Below are 15474 nucleotides of genomic sequence, written 5' to 3'. Positions count from 1 at the left end.
TGTATTTCCATCTTCTGATTCAACTGTGATGCTTCTTATCTGAATCACAAATAAAAAGTTTTAAAAAACGAACTGTGTTCACTAATAGGTATTACTTATGAAAATCATTTGGAGTTTTAAATTTCATACTCTCAGACTGTCATAATATGCACAGCCATATGCAGAGCTATAGAGTTTATGAGATAATATACTTTACATATGTTTGCATAAATATAGTTATATTTTAGAAGATGAAATACACAGGCTGCCTAAAGAGCCTATTTGTTTCCAGATTATTCTGAGTTGCTTAATACGTCCAAAGCTAAGTAAAATTGTGAATGTCAAACGATTCGATGAATCGTCAAAAACACATTTAGGATGAGGCTTTAGTGTAACAAGCTTTTCTATCACCAGCACAAGAGAATGATAGAACTATGGATTCAGAATAAGAAAAAATACACACATACACACACACCTATGAGTCTAAATTCTGGGCCTCCCTGGAAATAGAGAAAAGGGAATACTGAATGATAGCAGTTTGAGTTCTAGGATTAATCCATGCAAAATATTGGTTGAACTCAATGAAGAGCTGGCCTGATGAAATCTTAGACAAAAGAATTAAGCCCTAAAAGTCTGCGTGATAATAAAATGTTCTCTCAGTGTGGATCAGCTATCATGACTACGCCTGCACCAAGAAAATGACTAAAAGAAACCCACTCATTTCTCTCTGAAAGACTACAAATTACCTTAAAAAAAAAAAAAAAGATCCAAAATCTCCTCCCCTCAAAAAAAAAAATTCACATACAATAAGACATAGTCCTTACTTGCTAAGAAGATAAAGAGGGAAGAAAACACACACATTTCTCATATATGTAGGTGTTCCATATACACTGGTTTCCTATTATGCTTAAGTCAGGAATTTAAGAAGGGAATTTAACAAGAATAGGGTACGTCTAGCCAGGAGTTTCCCTCGGTAAAGGGAAACTGGATAATACCTGGACACTGGTGAGTAAGACCTGAGCATGCTAAATAAGTTCCAACTACAGTTCCCCGCCCCCCCCAAAAAAATTGGAACTCTTGCATGGAAGAGCAAGAAGAAGATAATATACCTTAGTGAAGCCTACCTAGCAAGAAGGATGATAAGAAAGGTCACAGAAATAAGAAATGGTTATTTCTTTTAAATGACTGTTTAGTCATGTGATGCCTTTCCTAACACTGAGAAGTGTATTAGAAAAAAAAAACACAGTCAAATTATACTGAAACACACAGTAATTAAATGTCAAACAAGTTCCAGTCCAGCAAAATGAATAAGCCAGAGAGTTATGCTGTGCGATACTGTACCTAAAGTCAGTAATATACTATATACTTAAAAATTTAAGAGGGTAGATCTCATGTTAAATGTTCTTTCCACAATAAAATTTTTTAAAAATTTTAATATTGAAAAACATCAAGCAATACAAAGTATCTCAATAAATCTAAGCAAAAAGGCACCAAACATGTCCGCCACATGCTAATTGCCCAAGTATGCTAAAATAAAAAGAGGGGGGTGTCTTCTCTCTTCTCAGAGGCTGCTCCACTTATCTGCCATGGCAGCTGCTTGTGTTTTGCCTACTTCTCTAAATAATCAAAACATGTACAAATGAGACATGGCCTTCAATCCAAGTGGCCTCTAGGGCATTTTCCTGAAAAAATACCCTGCTGTTGTCAGTCTGCAGACAGAGAGCCATGTTTCATCCAAACCCACAGAGGCTAAATCGCTAGTCAAAAACAAACTACAGGAATGGAATTCCACAAGATGACCCCATACACAACAAGAGACTGTGTTTTGCTTTGAAAATACAGCATAGAAAGATACTCCCAAGGACTTTCTGGATAGGTCTGGTCTACTTCGAAGGAATGCCTGGCTAGGAATGGGAAGACCAAGTATCAGGAAAGAAAATGCAAAAAACTGGTTAAAGAATGTATGTAATTTTTTCCCTAAGAATTTTTGGTTTGTTAAGAGTACTGGAGTGGGTTGCCATTTTCTTCTCCAGGGAATTTGCCCGACCCAGGGATCAAACCCAGGTCGCCCACATTACAGACAGACGCTTTACCATCTGAGCTACCAGGAAAATAATTTAGAATTAGATATGTAAAATGTGTATATTCATATGCCTGTTCTATGTTCTCACTGAATAATTTTTAAAACATGCATAAAATACTGTAGTATATCTATAGTGTCAGAAGTGAATGCTTCCTGTAACCATTTACAAAATAAGCAACATAAAAGTTTGTAAAAAAAAAAAAAAAAAAAAAATTCTTCCAGGGGCACTACCACTAACATAAAACAGAGCACTCAGTGTGATTGCCCTAATTAATTCTTGATCAGTTGAGTTGACTATGTGGCTAGGAAGTGCTGGAAATATGGCTAGTCTGTATTGAGACATGCTGGAAGCAGAGAATACACTCTAAATTCCAAAAAGTTAGTAAGAAGAATGGAAAATATCTGGTTAATAACTTTTTATTACATATTAATATAAAACTTTGGATACAATGGGTTAAATAAAATGTTAAAGTAATTTTATCTGAGCATTTCCTGGCAGTCCAGTGGTTAGAACTCCGCTCTCTCACTGCCAAAGGCCCAGGTTCAATCCCTGGTTGGGGAACTAAGATCCCACAAGCCATGCAGTGTGGTGCAACAACAACAACAACAAAAAATTATTATTTTATCTGTTTCTTATTAGATATGCCCGATAGAAAATTTTAAATTATATATATGGCTTGCAATATATGTCCAATATATTTCTATTGGACAGCGCTGGTCTAGTGGTAAAAGTGAAAATCAAAGTTGCTCAGTCGTGTCTGACTCTTTGCAACCCCATGCATGGACTAAACAGTCCATGGAATTCTCCAGGCCAGAATACTGGAGTGGGTAGCCGTTCCCTTCTCCAGGGGATCTTCCCAACCCAGGGATTGAACCCAGGTCTCCCACATGGCAGGCGGATTCTTTACTAGCTGAGCCACCAGGGAAAGTCTGGTAGTACTGATTCCCAACTGCAGATGTTCAACAGAATTATCAGAGAAGCTTTTTCAAAAAAGTGATACCCTGGACTCTGGTTTGAAATGAATCAGAATCTTGAGAGCCAGGAACCCAGTAGGTTTATTTTTTAAAATACTTAGCAGCTAATTCTGAGAATCACTAATCTAGAGGTTAGTGGACATAATCGTATCCTTGAGTTTTACGGAACTTAGAGTGGAATGAACACTGGTAGACAGTCCCCTGTAACTGACTTCTGTAGAATTAGAAACAATAATCTTTATTGCCTGCCGTTGACAACAAGAATAGAAAACAACAGAAGTCCTGAGGTTAGGAAAAAAGTTGGAACTTGGCTCAAAAAGAGCTAAAACTAAGATACTCAAGAATTCTTTTGTAAGGGTGGTAGGTCTATGAAATAATAAAGAACTTGGCTTTTGTCTAAATCCTTGGAATTTCTCAAGTAATAGAAGTGCCTTCATTATTCATGAGCTCCTTGGATTACACCTGAGTTTATGTTAAGAGATGAGATAACTCAGGACAGGGTCTGCTCACTAGAAAAACCAACCATGTGACTAGAGGGTCAGCTGGACCTCTGGGGAGGGGACAGGAGCTGGAGGGTGAGTTTAATCAAGTGGCCAATGATTCAATCAATGGTGCCATCGTAATGAAATCCTGATAGAAACACTGAACCCTGAAGTTCAATGGAACTTCTTGGTTGATGAACAGATTGATATGCTAGGAGGACTAGGTACCTGGATTGTACAGGGAAAGAAGGGGAAAACTCTTTTAGGACCCACCCAGACCTCACTCTATGTATCTCTTCATTGAGTTGGTCCGGATCTGTATCTTTTATAATAAAACTGTGCTTATACGTACAGTACTTTGCTGAGTTCTGTAAGTTGTTCTAGTGAATTACTGAACTCAAAGGGGTCATGGGTCCCCCCCCAAATTTACAGCCAGTTGGTCAGAAGTGTGGGCAGCCGAGGAAACCCACTTGTGGCCACATTCTGAAGTAGGGGCAGTTTTGTGAGGATCTGAGCCCTTAACGTGTGGCATCTAACGCCAGGTGGTAAATGTCAGAACTGAATGGCAGTATACCAACCGATGTCAGGATAAAGTCATAACTGCAAATTGTTAACAGAAACATTTGTAAGAAAATGTAAGATCTTACAAAACTAAATTCAAGCAAATTTGTAATAAGTGAATAAACTATGTTCTTAAAATTGAATACAGTTTTCTGTAATTAAAAGCTGATAATTCATTTTATGGGCTTCCCTGGTGGCTCAGTGGTAAAGAATCCCATCTGGCAATGCAGGAAACACAGGTTCAATCCCTGGGATGGGAATATGCCCTGGAGAAGGAAATGGCCACCCACTCCAGTATTCTTGCCTGGGAAATCCCACAGACAGAGGAGCCCGGCCGGCTACAGTCCATGGGGTCACAAAAGGGTCAGACACGACTTAGCCACTAAACAACAGTAAATTTTATATTACTAAACTAACAAAAGGACTTTAGATCTAAAACAGCATTAAAACAATTCAGGCATTTTCTCTGGTTTTCACAAAGATTATTTTATCTTTCCTTCTATTTTTTTAAGTCTTTGTTGAAGCAGTTACAATACTGCTTCTGTTGTTTAAGTTTATAATTCTGAATACACAAGGAAGACTTTAGAAAGCCAGCAAGACTACAGCGAGATTCGGTTCAGGTCTCCAGAAGAATGTGTGCCCCTTGGATGTTGGGAGGGACAGGTATACAAGTCTTGACACCATATCAAGAATCATCATACCAGAGTCACACCCCTGAGAAGGAAAGGTGAATAAGATTTCTTAACAGTTCAGAGGCATTCCTCTCAATTTTCCAACCGACTTTCCCTCACCAAACTGGACACAGATCCTCAAATAAAGAAAGTAGGACAGGGAGAGCAATTCAGAGAGACAAGGGGAGCAATGAGGAGGGAAGGAGATCAGAAGCAGCACTGCAGCCAGACTACAAATCACTGCCCAAAGCAGGAAGAAAAAAGCGAACGTCCTGAGCATTACAAAGGGTGGGAAGCACAGCGTGTAGTTCTCCACAGTTACTCAAGGAAGGCAGGAGAGGAAAGAGCCCGAGTGCTGAGCCCGTGTGCGCCACGAGCACCCTGCCTGCCCGCTGAAGGACAGCCATTCGTTTCTGGAAAATGAGATTCTGAAATCCATGGAGGCGAAAATGTACTGAGAGATGCTTGCTAAATCAAGGATATATGCTTTTTTCTGCCAGCCATAAGGTATTTTCGAGGGAGAGGAGTGAAGGGACCTTCTGAGACAAAGAAGACAAGTACTTTTTTCTGAAGACGCTGCTGCTCGGCTGCTGACCTCTGCTGGATCGACACTGGCATTCAGTGGCCGCAAGTCTCCGCGCACACCTCTTTGTCTCTAGGAAGAGCTGCTATTGCTTTGGGTGAAGTGGCAATTCAGAACAGAACCATTTCTGTTGTCTGTAACTAAGGATCCCCAAAGACACAGTACTTTGTAATACAGAGTGAAGAACCAAAGGCCATAAAGAAGAAATGGAGGGGGTGCAGCTTAAGATTGGCTGTGGTTATTTATATTTCCTGTGGTATTACTGAGGAGAATGAAAATACGGAAGGGAGATGACTAGAGGTGGGGATGAAATTCCTAGGTTTTTCACTGCCTGGGAATACTTGAAAAAAAAATGAGATTATTAGAGAAAGTATTTCCATCTTAAAGCCAAAGCAATATTTTGGTATTATTGTTGGAACTGGAAACAATTTACCATATGTACATTTTTTTTAAGGGCGTAAGAAGGTAAAATTAATGGAATTAACACGGCTTATATGAGTAATTTACTTGAATTTAAGTTTGCTTTCTGAAGTGTGATTTTTAAAAACTGAATTTCAACTGCTAAATTTACATGTGTGCTTTTGGAGAGATCATGAAACTGGTTCAGGTTCAACCCACAGCAAACATAAAGGGGAAAAAGGCATTCCACCCTAAATATTTTTACATCCTGTTGACTTAAACTGCTACAAATGTGATTTTCTGGCAAAACTCCAGAAATAAAATGTCAGTAAATTCTAACTTAAAAAAAGAAAGAACTATGCCTCCTCCATGACAGAACACAAGTAAAAATGAATGAAATCACCTTAACCTTGTATCTAAATTAGACCATATTGTCTCTCTCCAGGTCAAAGATTAAAAAGTTAAAAAAAAAAAAAAAAAAGAAATAGCTGCCAAGAGGCTCTTCTCTCATGGTTTAAATGTATGCATTGTCTGCTCTACATTTCTAGCTAAGAAAATAACCACAGAGAACGGTCACACACATTACCCCACCCCACCCGCAAACTCCCCAGAGCTCTGGTTGGCTCGAGTGCACACAGCAGCTCAGACTCACCTGTTTGGATGCGATGTGGGCAGCATGAACTGGAATTCCACCACGCAGGTGTTGTCCTTCAGCTGCCGGTGTTGTACGCTATTAAGCTCATAGGCGATATAAGCCCTTCGAACATACACCTGGTTAAAAAATAATCCTCAGTAAATACACTTGAAAAACAGAAACTCAGAGGTGGTTAGCACAGGGAAAAGACAGTCCTGAAAAGAGATGTATGGTGCAGAAGATGGTCTCTGCTGACAGAAGTCCCAGTGCCGAATACATACATAAATACCTTGCTTTAATTAATACGGCTGGAGTCTTACAACTATACCCATGACTATAAATGGAAAGGAAACCAGCCTGCCTCTGCTGGACACCTCTAGGTGTGCTGAAAGCCCTTTACACTGATCTAAACTCGAGAGCAACTTTGATCATTAGCAGAAGAGCATACAGAACCATGACTATTAATTCATTACACATGATGATGTCAACAGAAGATAAAATCAGGGCCCTCCCTGATGGTCTAGAGATTAAGAATCCGCTTTCTAATGCAGGGGACACAGGTTCGATCCCTGGTCCAGGAAGATCCCACATGCCCCCAAGGCAACCGACCCCATGTGCCATGACTGCTGAGTCCACGTCCTCTGGAGCCTGCACGCTGCACCTAGAGAGATCAAGCACCACAACGAAGATCCCACATGCCACAATGAGGACCCGATGCAGCCAAATAAATAATTTTTTTGTAAAAAGAAGATGAAAGCAAACAGGGAGAAAAATAAGAGGTGCTGATTCTGGGCCACCTGAGGCGTGAAGATACAAAACAGAAACAACCAAGGTACAGTCTCACTCATTCACTATCTTGTATCTTTCTTCTGTTTTCCCACTGGCCCAAATCAATTTTACATTGTTCATATCGCCCAAATCCTCGGCAAAATCTGAAGGCATAATTTGACATATAATATCTCAAATACACTAACTTGACTCAAAGAAACAGCAACAGGCTGTTTCTCAGGAAAACCTGTCAGTTCAACCTCATGAACTTCACAGCCAATTTGCCGTGCACACACGATGGAACATGGAATCCTATCATCATGTGAGGTATACAAGGAGACTTTGCATTAAATAGCATGAAAGCATTGTAGAACACTTAGATGTTCTCCAATTTTGGTATTTACTGAGTAGGATTCCTGACAGTCTCCCCACAGAATACAAATAAAAAGTAACCCAAAGGAGCACGCAGAAGGCTGTAGCGGTGTCACATCACATAAACATCATCTAAGACACTCCTTTTCCTCACCTCCAAAACACACCTCCTTGGCAAACTTTACAGCAGTATTTGGAGCCTGCAGTTTTTGTGCTTAATGAGACAGTATGCTAGAGCGGACACAGCAAAGTCCGTGAGTCAGAATGAGCTGGGTTCAAATGCAAACTGTTCCACTTATTATCCATGTGAATATAGACAACTCACTTAACCTCTCAGTCTTACTTTCTTCTACTTCATGAAGTATTTGGAGGATTAAATGAGAAAAATAAAGCACCTAAAGCACAGTTCATTAAACTTTCCTTCTCACGCTGAAATAGTTCATAAGTTCATAAGAACTGCTTGACAATTCAGAATATGACTAGAATCCATTCTACTTGGCCCAAATCACAAAATGGTACTGTTCTGATCAGCCACATATTTTTTTCACTTACTGTGTTACAGGGCATCCTCATCACTATGAAATGGAAGGATTCAAGTACTTGGAAAGTAGAACTGAAAAATGCTGGTAGCTGTGACTGGAACCCAGAAACTGGTGATCAGTTGAGTTGGCACACTTGAATAAAAGTAAGACCAAAGTCCATCATTTGTTTCAGAGGAAAAAACTCTACTCTGGAGAACCAACATTAAGGCCAAAGAAGAAGGTCTGATAACAATAGCCAAGCAGGCAAAAGGAGTCGGCCAGAAGCTGAGAAAAAGGTGACGTCATGTTACTATGAGAACCCACCTCCAGAGCTGCCATCCTCACGACCTGGTTGCTGTGGTAGAAGAAGTTTGGTAGTACATCAAAAATTGACGTTTCGGACAAGATGAGTTTCTGGAAGGTACAAAGACAAGCTTCAACCATTACATCCATAAGAGAACACTTCCAATGGACAATATTTAGCATTAGAAACATTAGTGAAACTTCAAGCATTTTGTCTGCAAACTTATAAACTTATCTTCTCTTTGCATGAACTTACCTTCTCTCTGCCTTGGCTTCCTCAGATACAAAATGGGGAAAATAATAATACCTATCCTCAAGGGCTGTCATGGGTGTTAGACAGTACATGTAAAATTCTTAGACATGCATTAACAGTGCATTAATTTTAATGCTATTAAATGTTTATGGCTATTATTATCCTTTCTGACATATAGCTGAACTTAACGTTTAATATATTGTCTCAGTACAATATATGGTAAACCATAGATTTGAACTCTCTATTTCAACCATGAACCAAATAAACAAAAATATCCTTCCCCCCACTCTGTCCCCACTTCCTTAGTTTCCCCAGGAGAAATCTAAGAGAAAGCTAGAAGATTCCCTTGGCTAGGTATGATAATATTATCATTATTTCCAAGTAGAAAAATACAAAGTCATTCCTGACAAAATGATGTTTAAAAAACAACAGTCGAGGTTCTTTGAATTAGCAGTAAAATTAGCCAATATTCTTTTATACAATGGCTCTGTACAAAGCTTAACAGTAAGCATTAAAATAAAACTGCATGATTATTTAAGTAGCTTTTCCCTGTTTAACCTATTTATACATCGGATTCAAATATCAGAAATCAACCAGTACTACCACTTCATTGTGTCCTAGAACACTTTCTAGATATAAGCACAAGAGGTGGAGACCTCAACAGGACACGTCCATCAAGCCCAGCCTATGCAACTTTTAAGCTAAGCCACAATTCTAACAGCATTTTTATGGGGAGAAAAAAAAAGTACAAATCGTCTTATAAAGTCGAGGAATGAAACTTTATTACACAGAAAATCATAATTGACTGAAACTGATTACTTAATTAAACTATGCTTGGGAAGGACAGCAGTGCAGAGGGGTAGAAATGGGCTGTGATGCATGAATACCTGCAGGTTCTCGATGCAGAACTGATGTCCGTACATGTCAATGGCGGATAGGAAGATAGACTCGACTTGGTTGTGGCGAAGCTCATAGGATGGCAAATGGGAAGCAATAAGAACCTAGAGTGAGAGCAAAGTGAGAGGCGTTAAGTTCCTGAGGGAGTGATTATTCTAGGCTCCCATTAGGCAGCTCTGATACAAAAGCAATAAATATAAATCTGGATGTGCAGGCATCAAAGATAAAACAGAGACTAAGTACAAAAAACAACTTGTGGGTCCTGTAACAGAAAGCCAGGGCCACCAAGTGCTGCGTCTCAGCTGACTCCCGCCATGATTTGCGTGGTGAGCGGTCTCCAGTGGGGGCCGGGGAGGGAAGGGAGAGCAAACAGCCTCCCTCAAGCTCCGTCGGTGCAGCTGTTTACCCCGTGAAGCCGCTGGTGCTGGGGACTGCATGACTAGCTGGTAATTGGGGATCAGGTCTGGCAGGGGGCAGCTGTGGGGGAGGTGGATGCTGCAGAGCTAGCCCCTTGTAACTCTAAAGGGGAAAGACAGACTAGGAAAAGCTGCTCCGACAGCCCCAGGTACTCGGTAGAGGAGAGGGCATCAGAATGTGACACCCACGCGTGTAAGGGGCAGAGAGAAAGAACGCGGTGTTGCAGACAAAGAGAGACATGGTGGGACCTGAATACCCTCAGCAGGTCGCTCAGAGGTTCAATAACTTTGAGTAATTCAGTGACATGGATACAATTGTAGAGAAAGCAGAAGGTCACTGAACAGCTTCAAATGCAGCTTCCTTGTCAATGCCCGCGCACTGGAACACAAAACACAAAGGGAGTGCCAAACCCTGGCTTCCCTGCTGAAACCTTCTGGAGTGGAAATGCGGACTACAGGGTGAAAGTAACTGCACTGCTCTGGGGCTGCGCTGACTGCCAGCACCGAAGAGTCATTTCATCATCTTTTTGCTCTCCACACTTGATGTTTTGCTGGACACTTAGAAGTTTCACCTGCTTCTAAGCCCCCTTTGTAAAGTAAGAAATATCAAACCTATTGTCTTCCTTCAGGTTCCTTTCCTCCACCTGACTTAACAGGGAATGATAACAGGACTTTCTGATGGGGGCGGGCTCTTATTTTAAAGAAATTTGAGGTTAATCTTTTCCATTCTCTTTAAAAAAACATACAATACATGAGAACATTTGCTCTGAAGGCAATGAGACATATGTGGGAAATTGCATGACCTTTGGAAGGTGCTGGGGAAGAGCTCATGGAACCGACCGCCCAACCTGGGAAGACCATTCTTCCCTCCGGATAACCAACTCAGTCCTTACCTGGCGTGCTCGGAGTGCCACCTTCGCGTTGGTGGTCTTGCTGAGTTGAGTTAGCTCCGTGAGGATATTCAGCAGCTCATCAGTGAGGGTGGGGTCCCGGCCACACAGCTGATCCTAATTGTTAATGTGACAAAGAACATACACATTCATGTCAAAAACAACTAAACCCGGAACTCTGCTCAATGTTATGTGGCAGCCTGGATGGGAGGGGGATTTGGGGGAGAACGGATCCTTGTATATGTGTCGCCGAGTCCCTTCCCTGTTCACCTGAAATTATCACAACATTGTTAAATTGGCTATTCTGCTGCTGCCAAGTCGCTTCAGCTGTGTTTGACTCTTTGCAACCCTCATGGACTGTAGCCCACCAGGCTCCTCTGTCCATGGGATTCTCCAGGCAAGGATACTGTAGTGGATTGCCATTCCCTCCTCCAGGGGATCTTCTCCCTTCTCCAGGGTTCGAACCCACATCTCTTATATCTCCTGTATTGGCAGGTAGGTTCTTTACCTCTAGCACCACCGGGGAAGCCCTAAATTGGCTATACCACAGTACAAAATGAGAAGCTTAAAAAAAAGAACTGAGGTGGTGAGAACTTTGAATTGGGACAAGGAAATAAAAACAAAGTAAAGAGAGCTGGATTCCTAAGATGCAAACATCCTGTTACCTTTATCCTAAACAGTGCGGTAAAGAGATCCCAGAGGAAGCTGCTGCCAAGGAGAAGCCCAAGGCCCTCGGCCAATCAGGCTCAAAATTCCTAATGCATTTCTTTATGAACCAACGCTATACTTTAAACATGCAGAAGAAGTCATCAGAGACCATTAAAAAGGGACAAGGGATCCTGGGTAAAAAAAAATAACAGATGATGTCTCAAAGTTTTGCTGCTGGTAAGTCGCTTCAGTCGTGTCCGACTCTGTGCGACCCCATAGACTGCAGCCCACCAGGCTCCCCCGTCCCTGGGATTCTCCAGGCAAGAACACTGGAGTGGGTTGCCATTTCCTTCTCCAAGGCATGAAAGTGAAAAGTCAAAGTGAAGTCACTCAGTCGTGTCTGACTCTTAGCGACCCCATGGACTGCAGCCTACCAGGCTCCTCCGTCTATGGGATTTTCCAGGCAAGAGTACTGGAGTGGGGAGCCATTGCCTTCTCCGCTCAAAGTTTTAAGAGGTTTTAAATAATATAAGGCCTAAAAGCTGTCTTGGTCCTTCTTCCACTTTTGGAAAGAAGGAAAAATAAGGCAAAAGGAACCACTCCTGGTGGTTTTCATTTCATAAACCAAATGTCCAGCATCCCAGGAGGGCACAGAACAGAAACATAAGCACAAGTTATTCATTTAGAAACACACGCTGACAATTCTATATCCCAAATCACATATCCTCCTGCTATACAAAGAACCACTCCATGATACCTAAACATGGTGAATCCTTAGAGGCATTAGAGGGGAAAACCAAACTCCTACTATGTGATCCATGGTGTAATTCAGGACTGGGTCCTTAGTCTCTGAAAAATTAAAGAATTTTAAGAAAAAAAAAATCTCTATCATATGAGAAAACATTCCTTCTCCAGTGCAGTATCAGTTTATTCCCTAAATTCACCCATTATCCATGTAATTTTCATCTAAACTGAAAAAAAAACCCTGCAGATGCAGTTTTTATAAATGCCTGTCATTCTTGAAATTTACAGAGTGATCAGTAGCAGTAGTTCTGAATACCACATCACATAGTTCCCTCTACTTGGAGTTTTGAAATAATTGCCTTTATATGTTAGTCTTTTTTTTAATAGTCTCTCTCATGTCACTATCAAACAGGACATGAAGGACAGCCAGATCCTAAATGGCTTCTTGTTGCTGCCGTTTATTCTTTCCCCTTTCTCGATTGCTGCCTTTTTCTTGAGGACTCTCCATTTCATCTTAAACCTCCCGTCTCAGGAAGCCTGCTTACCGCCCTTCACCACAGCACCACAGGTGCGAGTGGGGCTTTGGGGCAGACACACATTCCCCAAGCACTATTCTACAATCCCCATCACCTTCCACGCCACAGCGTACACAGTTTTGGAGTACTCAACATTAGAACGGTGGAAAGACAGTCTCTCAAACATTTTAAAGCAGGAAATATTTTCTGGTTCCCCAATCCACGACCAGAGGTCTGCTCCAGAGTAGTAAACCACGTGATGGTATTTACAGTTAAGGAAGTACAAGTACTGTTTTCACCCATGCCAACAAAGGTCCGTCTAGTCAAAGCTATGGTTTCTCCAGTAGTCACGCATGGATATGAGAGTTGGACTATAAAGAAAGCTGAGCGCCAAAGAATTGATGCTTTTGAACTGTGGTGTTGGAGAAGACTCTTGAGAGTCCCTTGGACTGCAAGAAGATCCAACCAGTCCATCCTAAAGGAGATCAGTCCTGGGTGTTCATTGGAGGGACTGATGCTGAAGCTGAAACTCCAATACTTTGGCCACCTGATATGAAGAACTGACTCATTGGAGAAGACCCTGAAGCTGGGAAAAATCTAAGGCAGGAGGAGAAAGGAACGATAGAGGATGAGATGGTTGGATGACATCACTGACTCAATGGACATGACTCTGAGTAAGCTCCAGGAATTGGTGATGGATAGGGAAGCCTGGCGTGTTGCAGTCTGTGGGGTCACAAAGAGTGGGACACAACTGAGCAACTGAACTGAACTGATTCACTCATCTGAGTGGAAGAAGAAAGTAACTGTAAATTCCGGGCTTGGTTGAGCATATGGTCACAGACTGAAGGACCTGTTCCTCCCATCCCAGGGCACAAAAGAAAGAGCAGGGAGAAAATATAATGAAGTCTCATCTTTTACTGAGAACTTAGGAGCAAAACAGAATTTCAAGGGAATATACAAAATCACCAGCAATTGAACCCCCCCCCAGCAGCCCAATGGTTAGGACTTCACGCTTTCATTGCTGAGGGCCCAGATTTGATTCCTGGCTTCCCTGGTGGCTCAGAGGGTAAAGCGGCTGCCCACAGTGTGAGAGACCCAGGTTCGATCCCTGGGTCAGGAAGATCCTCTGGAGAAATAAATGGCAACCCACTCCAGTATTCTTGCCTGGAAAGTCCCATGAATGGAGAAGCCTGGTAGGCTACAGTCCATGGGGTCGCAAAGAGTCTGACACGACTAAGAGACTTCACTTTCTTTTCTTTTCTGGGGAACTAGGATCCTGCAAGCTGCACAGCAAGGCCAAGAAACAAACAAAATAAATAAAATCACCAGCAACAAGACCATAACAAAACAGAAGGAAAGAAGAGATAACAGTGGGTAGGGAAAACAAGATAAGCTTTTCCTACCTAAATCCCTCTTTACCTACTGAAAGATAATCCTTTCTGAGGTACTTACTCCAGTCTTCAGAACTACCCTCTGAAAGATCCCAAAACCCAAGCAATGTCCTGGGTAACAGACTCAGCTATCCACCAGGGAAGCCCACTCTGCAAAAAGCCAGGCTAAACTCTCAATACAACAAAAACAAACACAAGCCAACAATAAAAGTCAGCACAACAAAACAGAAACACCAGCCACCTACTCAACCTATATTGGATTTGATATGGACTGGTTTCCCTCAGAAAAAAATCCAGGTTTGCCTTTCCAGATTACATTAAAATAATCAAATAAAAATGGAGTTACCAGCTTGTCTAACTACAGATCACATTCTAACTAAAGCACACACACACAAAACTACTTAAAAGTAAAACCTTTTCATTTCTTCTTTCTACTATGAGAGAGAGGGGGTGAGAAAGGGGGTAGAGAAGCTTGCTTTCTGTAAGAAAAGTGAACTATGGAGGTTAGAAAAAAATAATAGGGAAGTAATTATTCATTCACGATCACCACTGACAATCTTCCTGGGCTCCCAGTGATAAAGTGCAGAAACCAGACCTTTCTGGAACATGAAATATCAAACACAGTATGAATAAACCACTACTTCCAATAATTTATCATGCCTTGACTCCTATATCCTCTACTTTTCTGTATGTTCATTTTATTCATTTTTGAGAGTTTGATATTGAAACTCCAACTGAAAAGCTTATTTATCTACTTAAAAAATAAATTGTAATATATAGCAGAACTATATGTGACTTTGTTCTGTATATTCCAAGTCTCTTAATGTGTTATACTTTCATAATTTAAAAAATAAAAGAGAAAAAAAATTTTTTTAAATTATCATGACTTGAAAATTTTGCATTTGTATATTATTTTCTCCATTGTCATCACTAGAACTTAGGAAAAGATTGGTAATAGAAAATTGTCTTGTAGAGTAATCTTCTCAATCCTCTCCTGTCCTTAGCCTCAACACAGAGTTCAGGTCCTGAAAGAAATCATGAGGGATGGAAGATGATTCTGTTATCAGAACCACCCATCCTAAGATGTAAACCTCCAAGAGGAAGTTTACGGGCCTCTGGTCTAGACACAGATGTCCTTTGGGCCACCGGACAGCCCAGCACCCCCGTCTGACTCTGCAGAACATCCTGTAGCAGTTAACACTAAAGGGTGATGGTGCCAGCGTGTGTTTCCTCAATGCAGAGGCTCATTTAACGAGCCTACCTCCTGGTTTGGGGCTTACCTGCATAAATCTGCAAGCCAAGATGAAAATTATTTAGTAATGGCTAAGGTTGGTAGCACACACTTATTTCTTGTTTTCATTCTTAACCTGGGTGGTAGCTAATTCCAAG

At 41.2% G+C, this 15474-nt stretch overlaps 1 protein-coding gene across 6 annotated transcripts in view; it reads right to left on the bottom strand.

Annotated features, from left to right (window-relative positions):
* Positions 1-15474, bottom strand: part of ACACA (acetyl-CoA carboxylase alpha) — a 288803-nt gene that overhangs the window by 122925 nt on the left and 150404 nt on the right. For all 6 annotated transcript variants that reach the window (XM_055577329.1, XM_055577328.1, XM_055577332.1 and 3 more), the window contains 4 exons: positions 10791-10904; positions 9472-9585; positions 8353-8442; positions 6386-6504 (listed from right to left, as the gene is read on the bottom strand). In XM_055577329.1, coding sequence (XP_055433304.1) covers positions 6386-6504; positions 8353-8442; positions 9472-9585; positions 10791-10904 — 437 coding nt within the window. The remainder of the gene's footprint in view (positions 1-6385; positions 6505-8352; positions 8443-9471; positions 9586-10790; positions 10905-15474) is intronic.

The sequence above is a fragment of the Bubalus kerabau genome, chromosome 4, assembly GCF_029407905.1.
Source record: "Bubalus kerabau isolate K-KA32 ecotype Philippines breed swamp buffalo chromosome 4, PCC_UOA_SB_1v2, whole genome shotgun sequence".
In the NCBI taxonomy this organism is placed as follows: domain Eukaryota; kingdom Metazoa; phylum Chordata; class Mammalia; order Artiodactyla; family Bovidae; genus Bubalus; species Bubalus kerabau.
The sequence above is the reverse complement of the archived record's forward strand: the minus strand, read 5'-3'. Positions and strand labels throughout refer to the sequence as shown.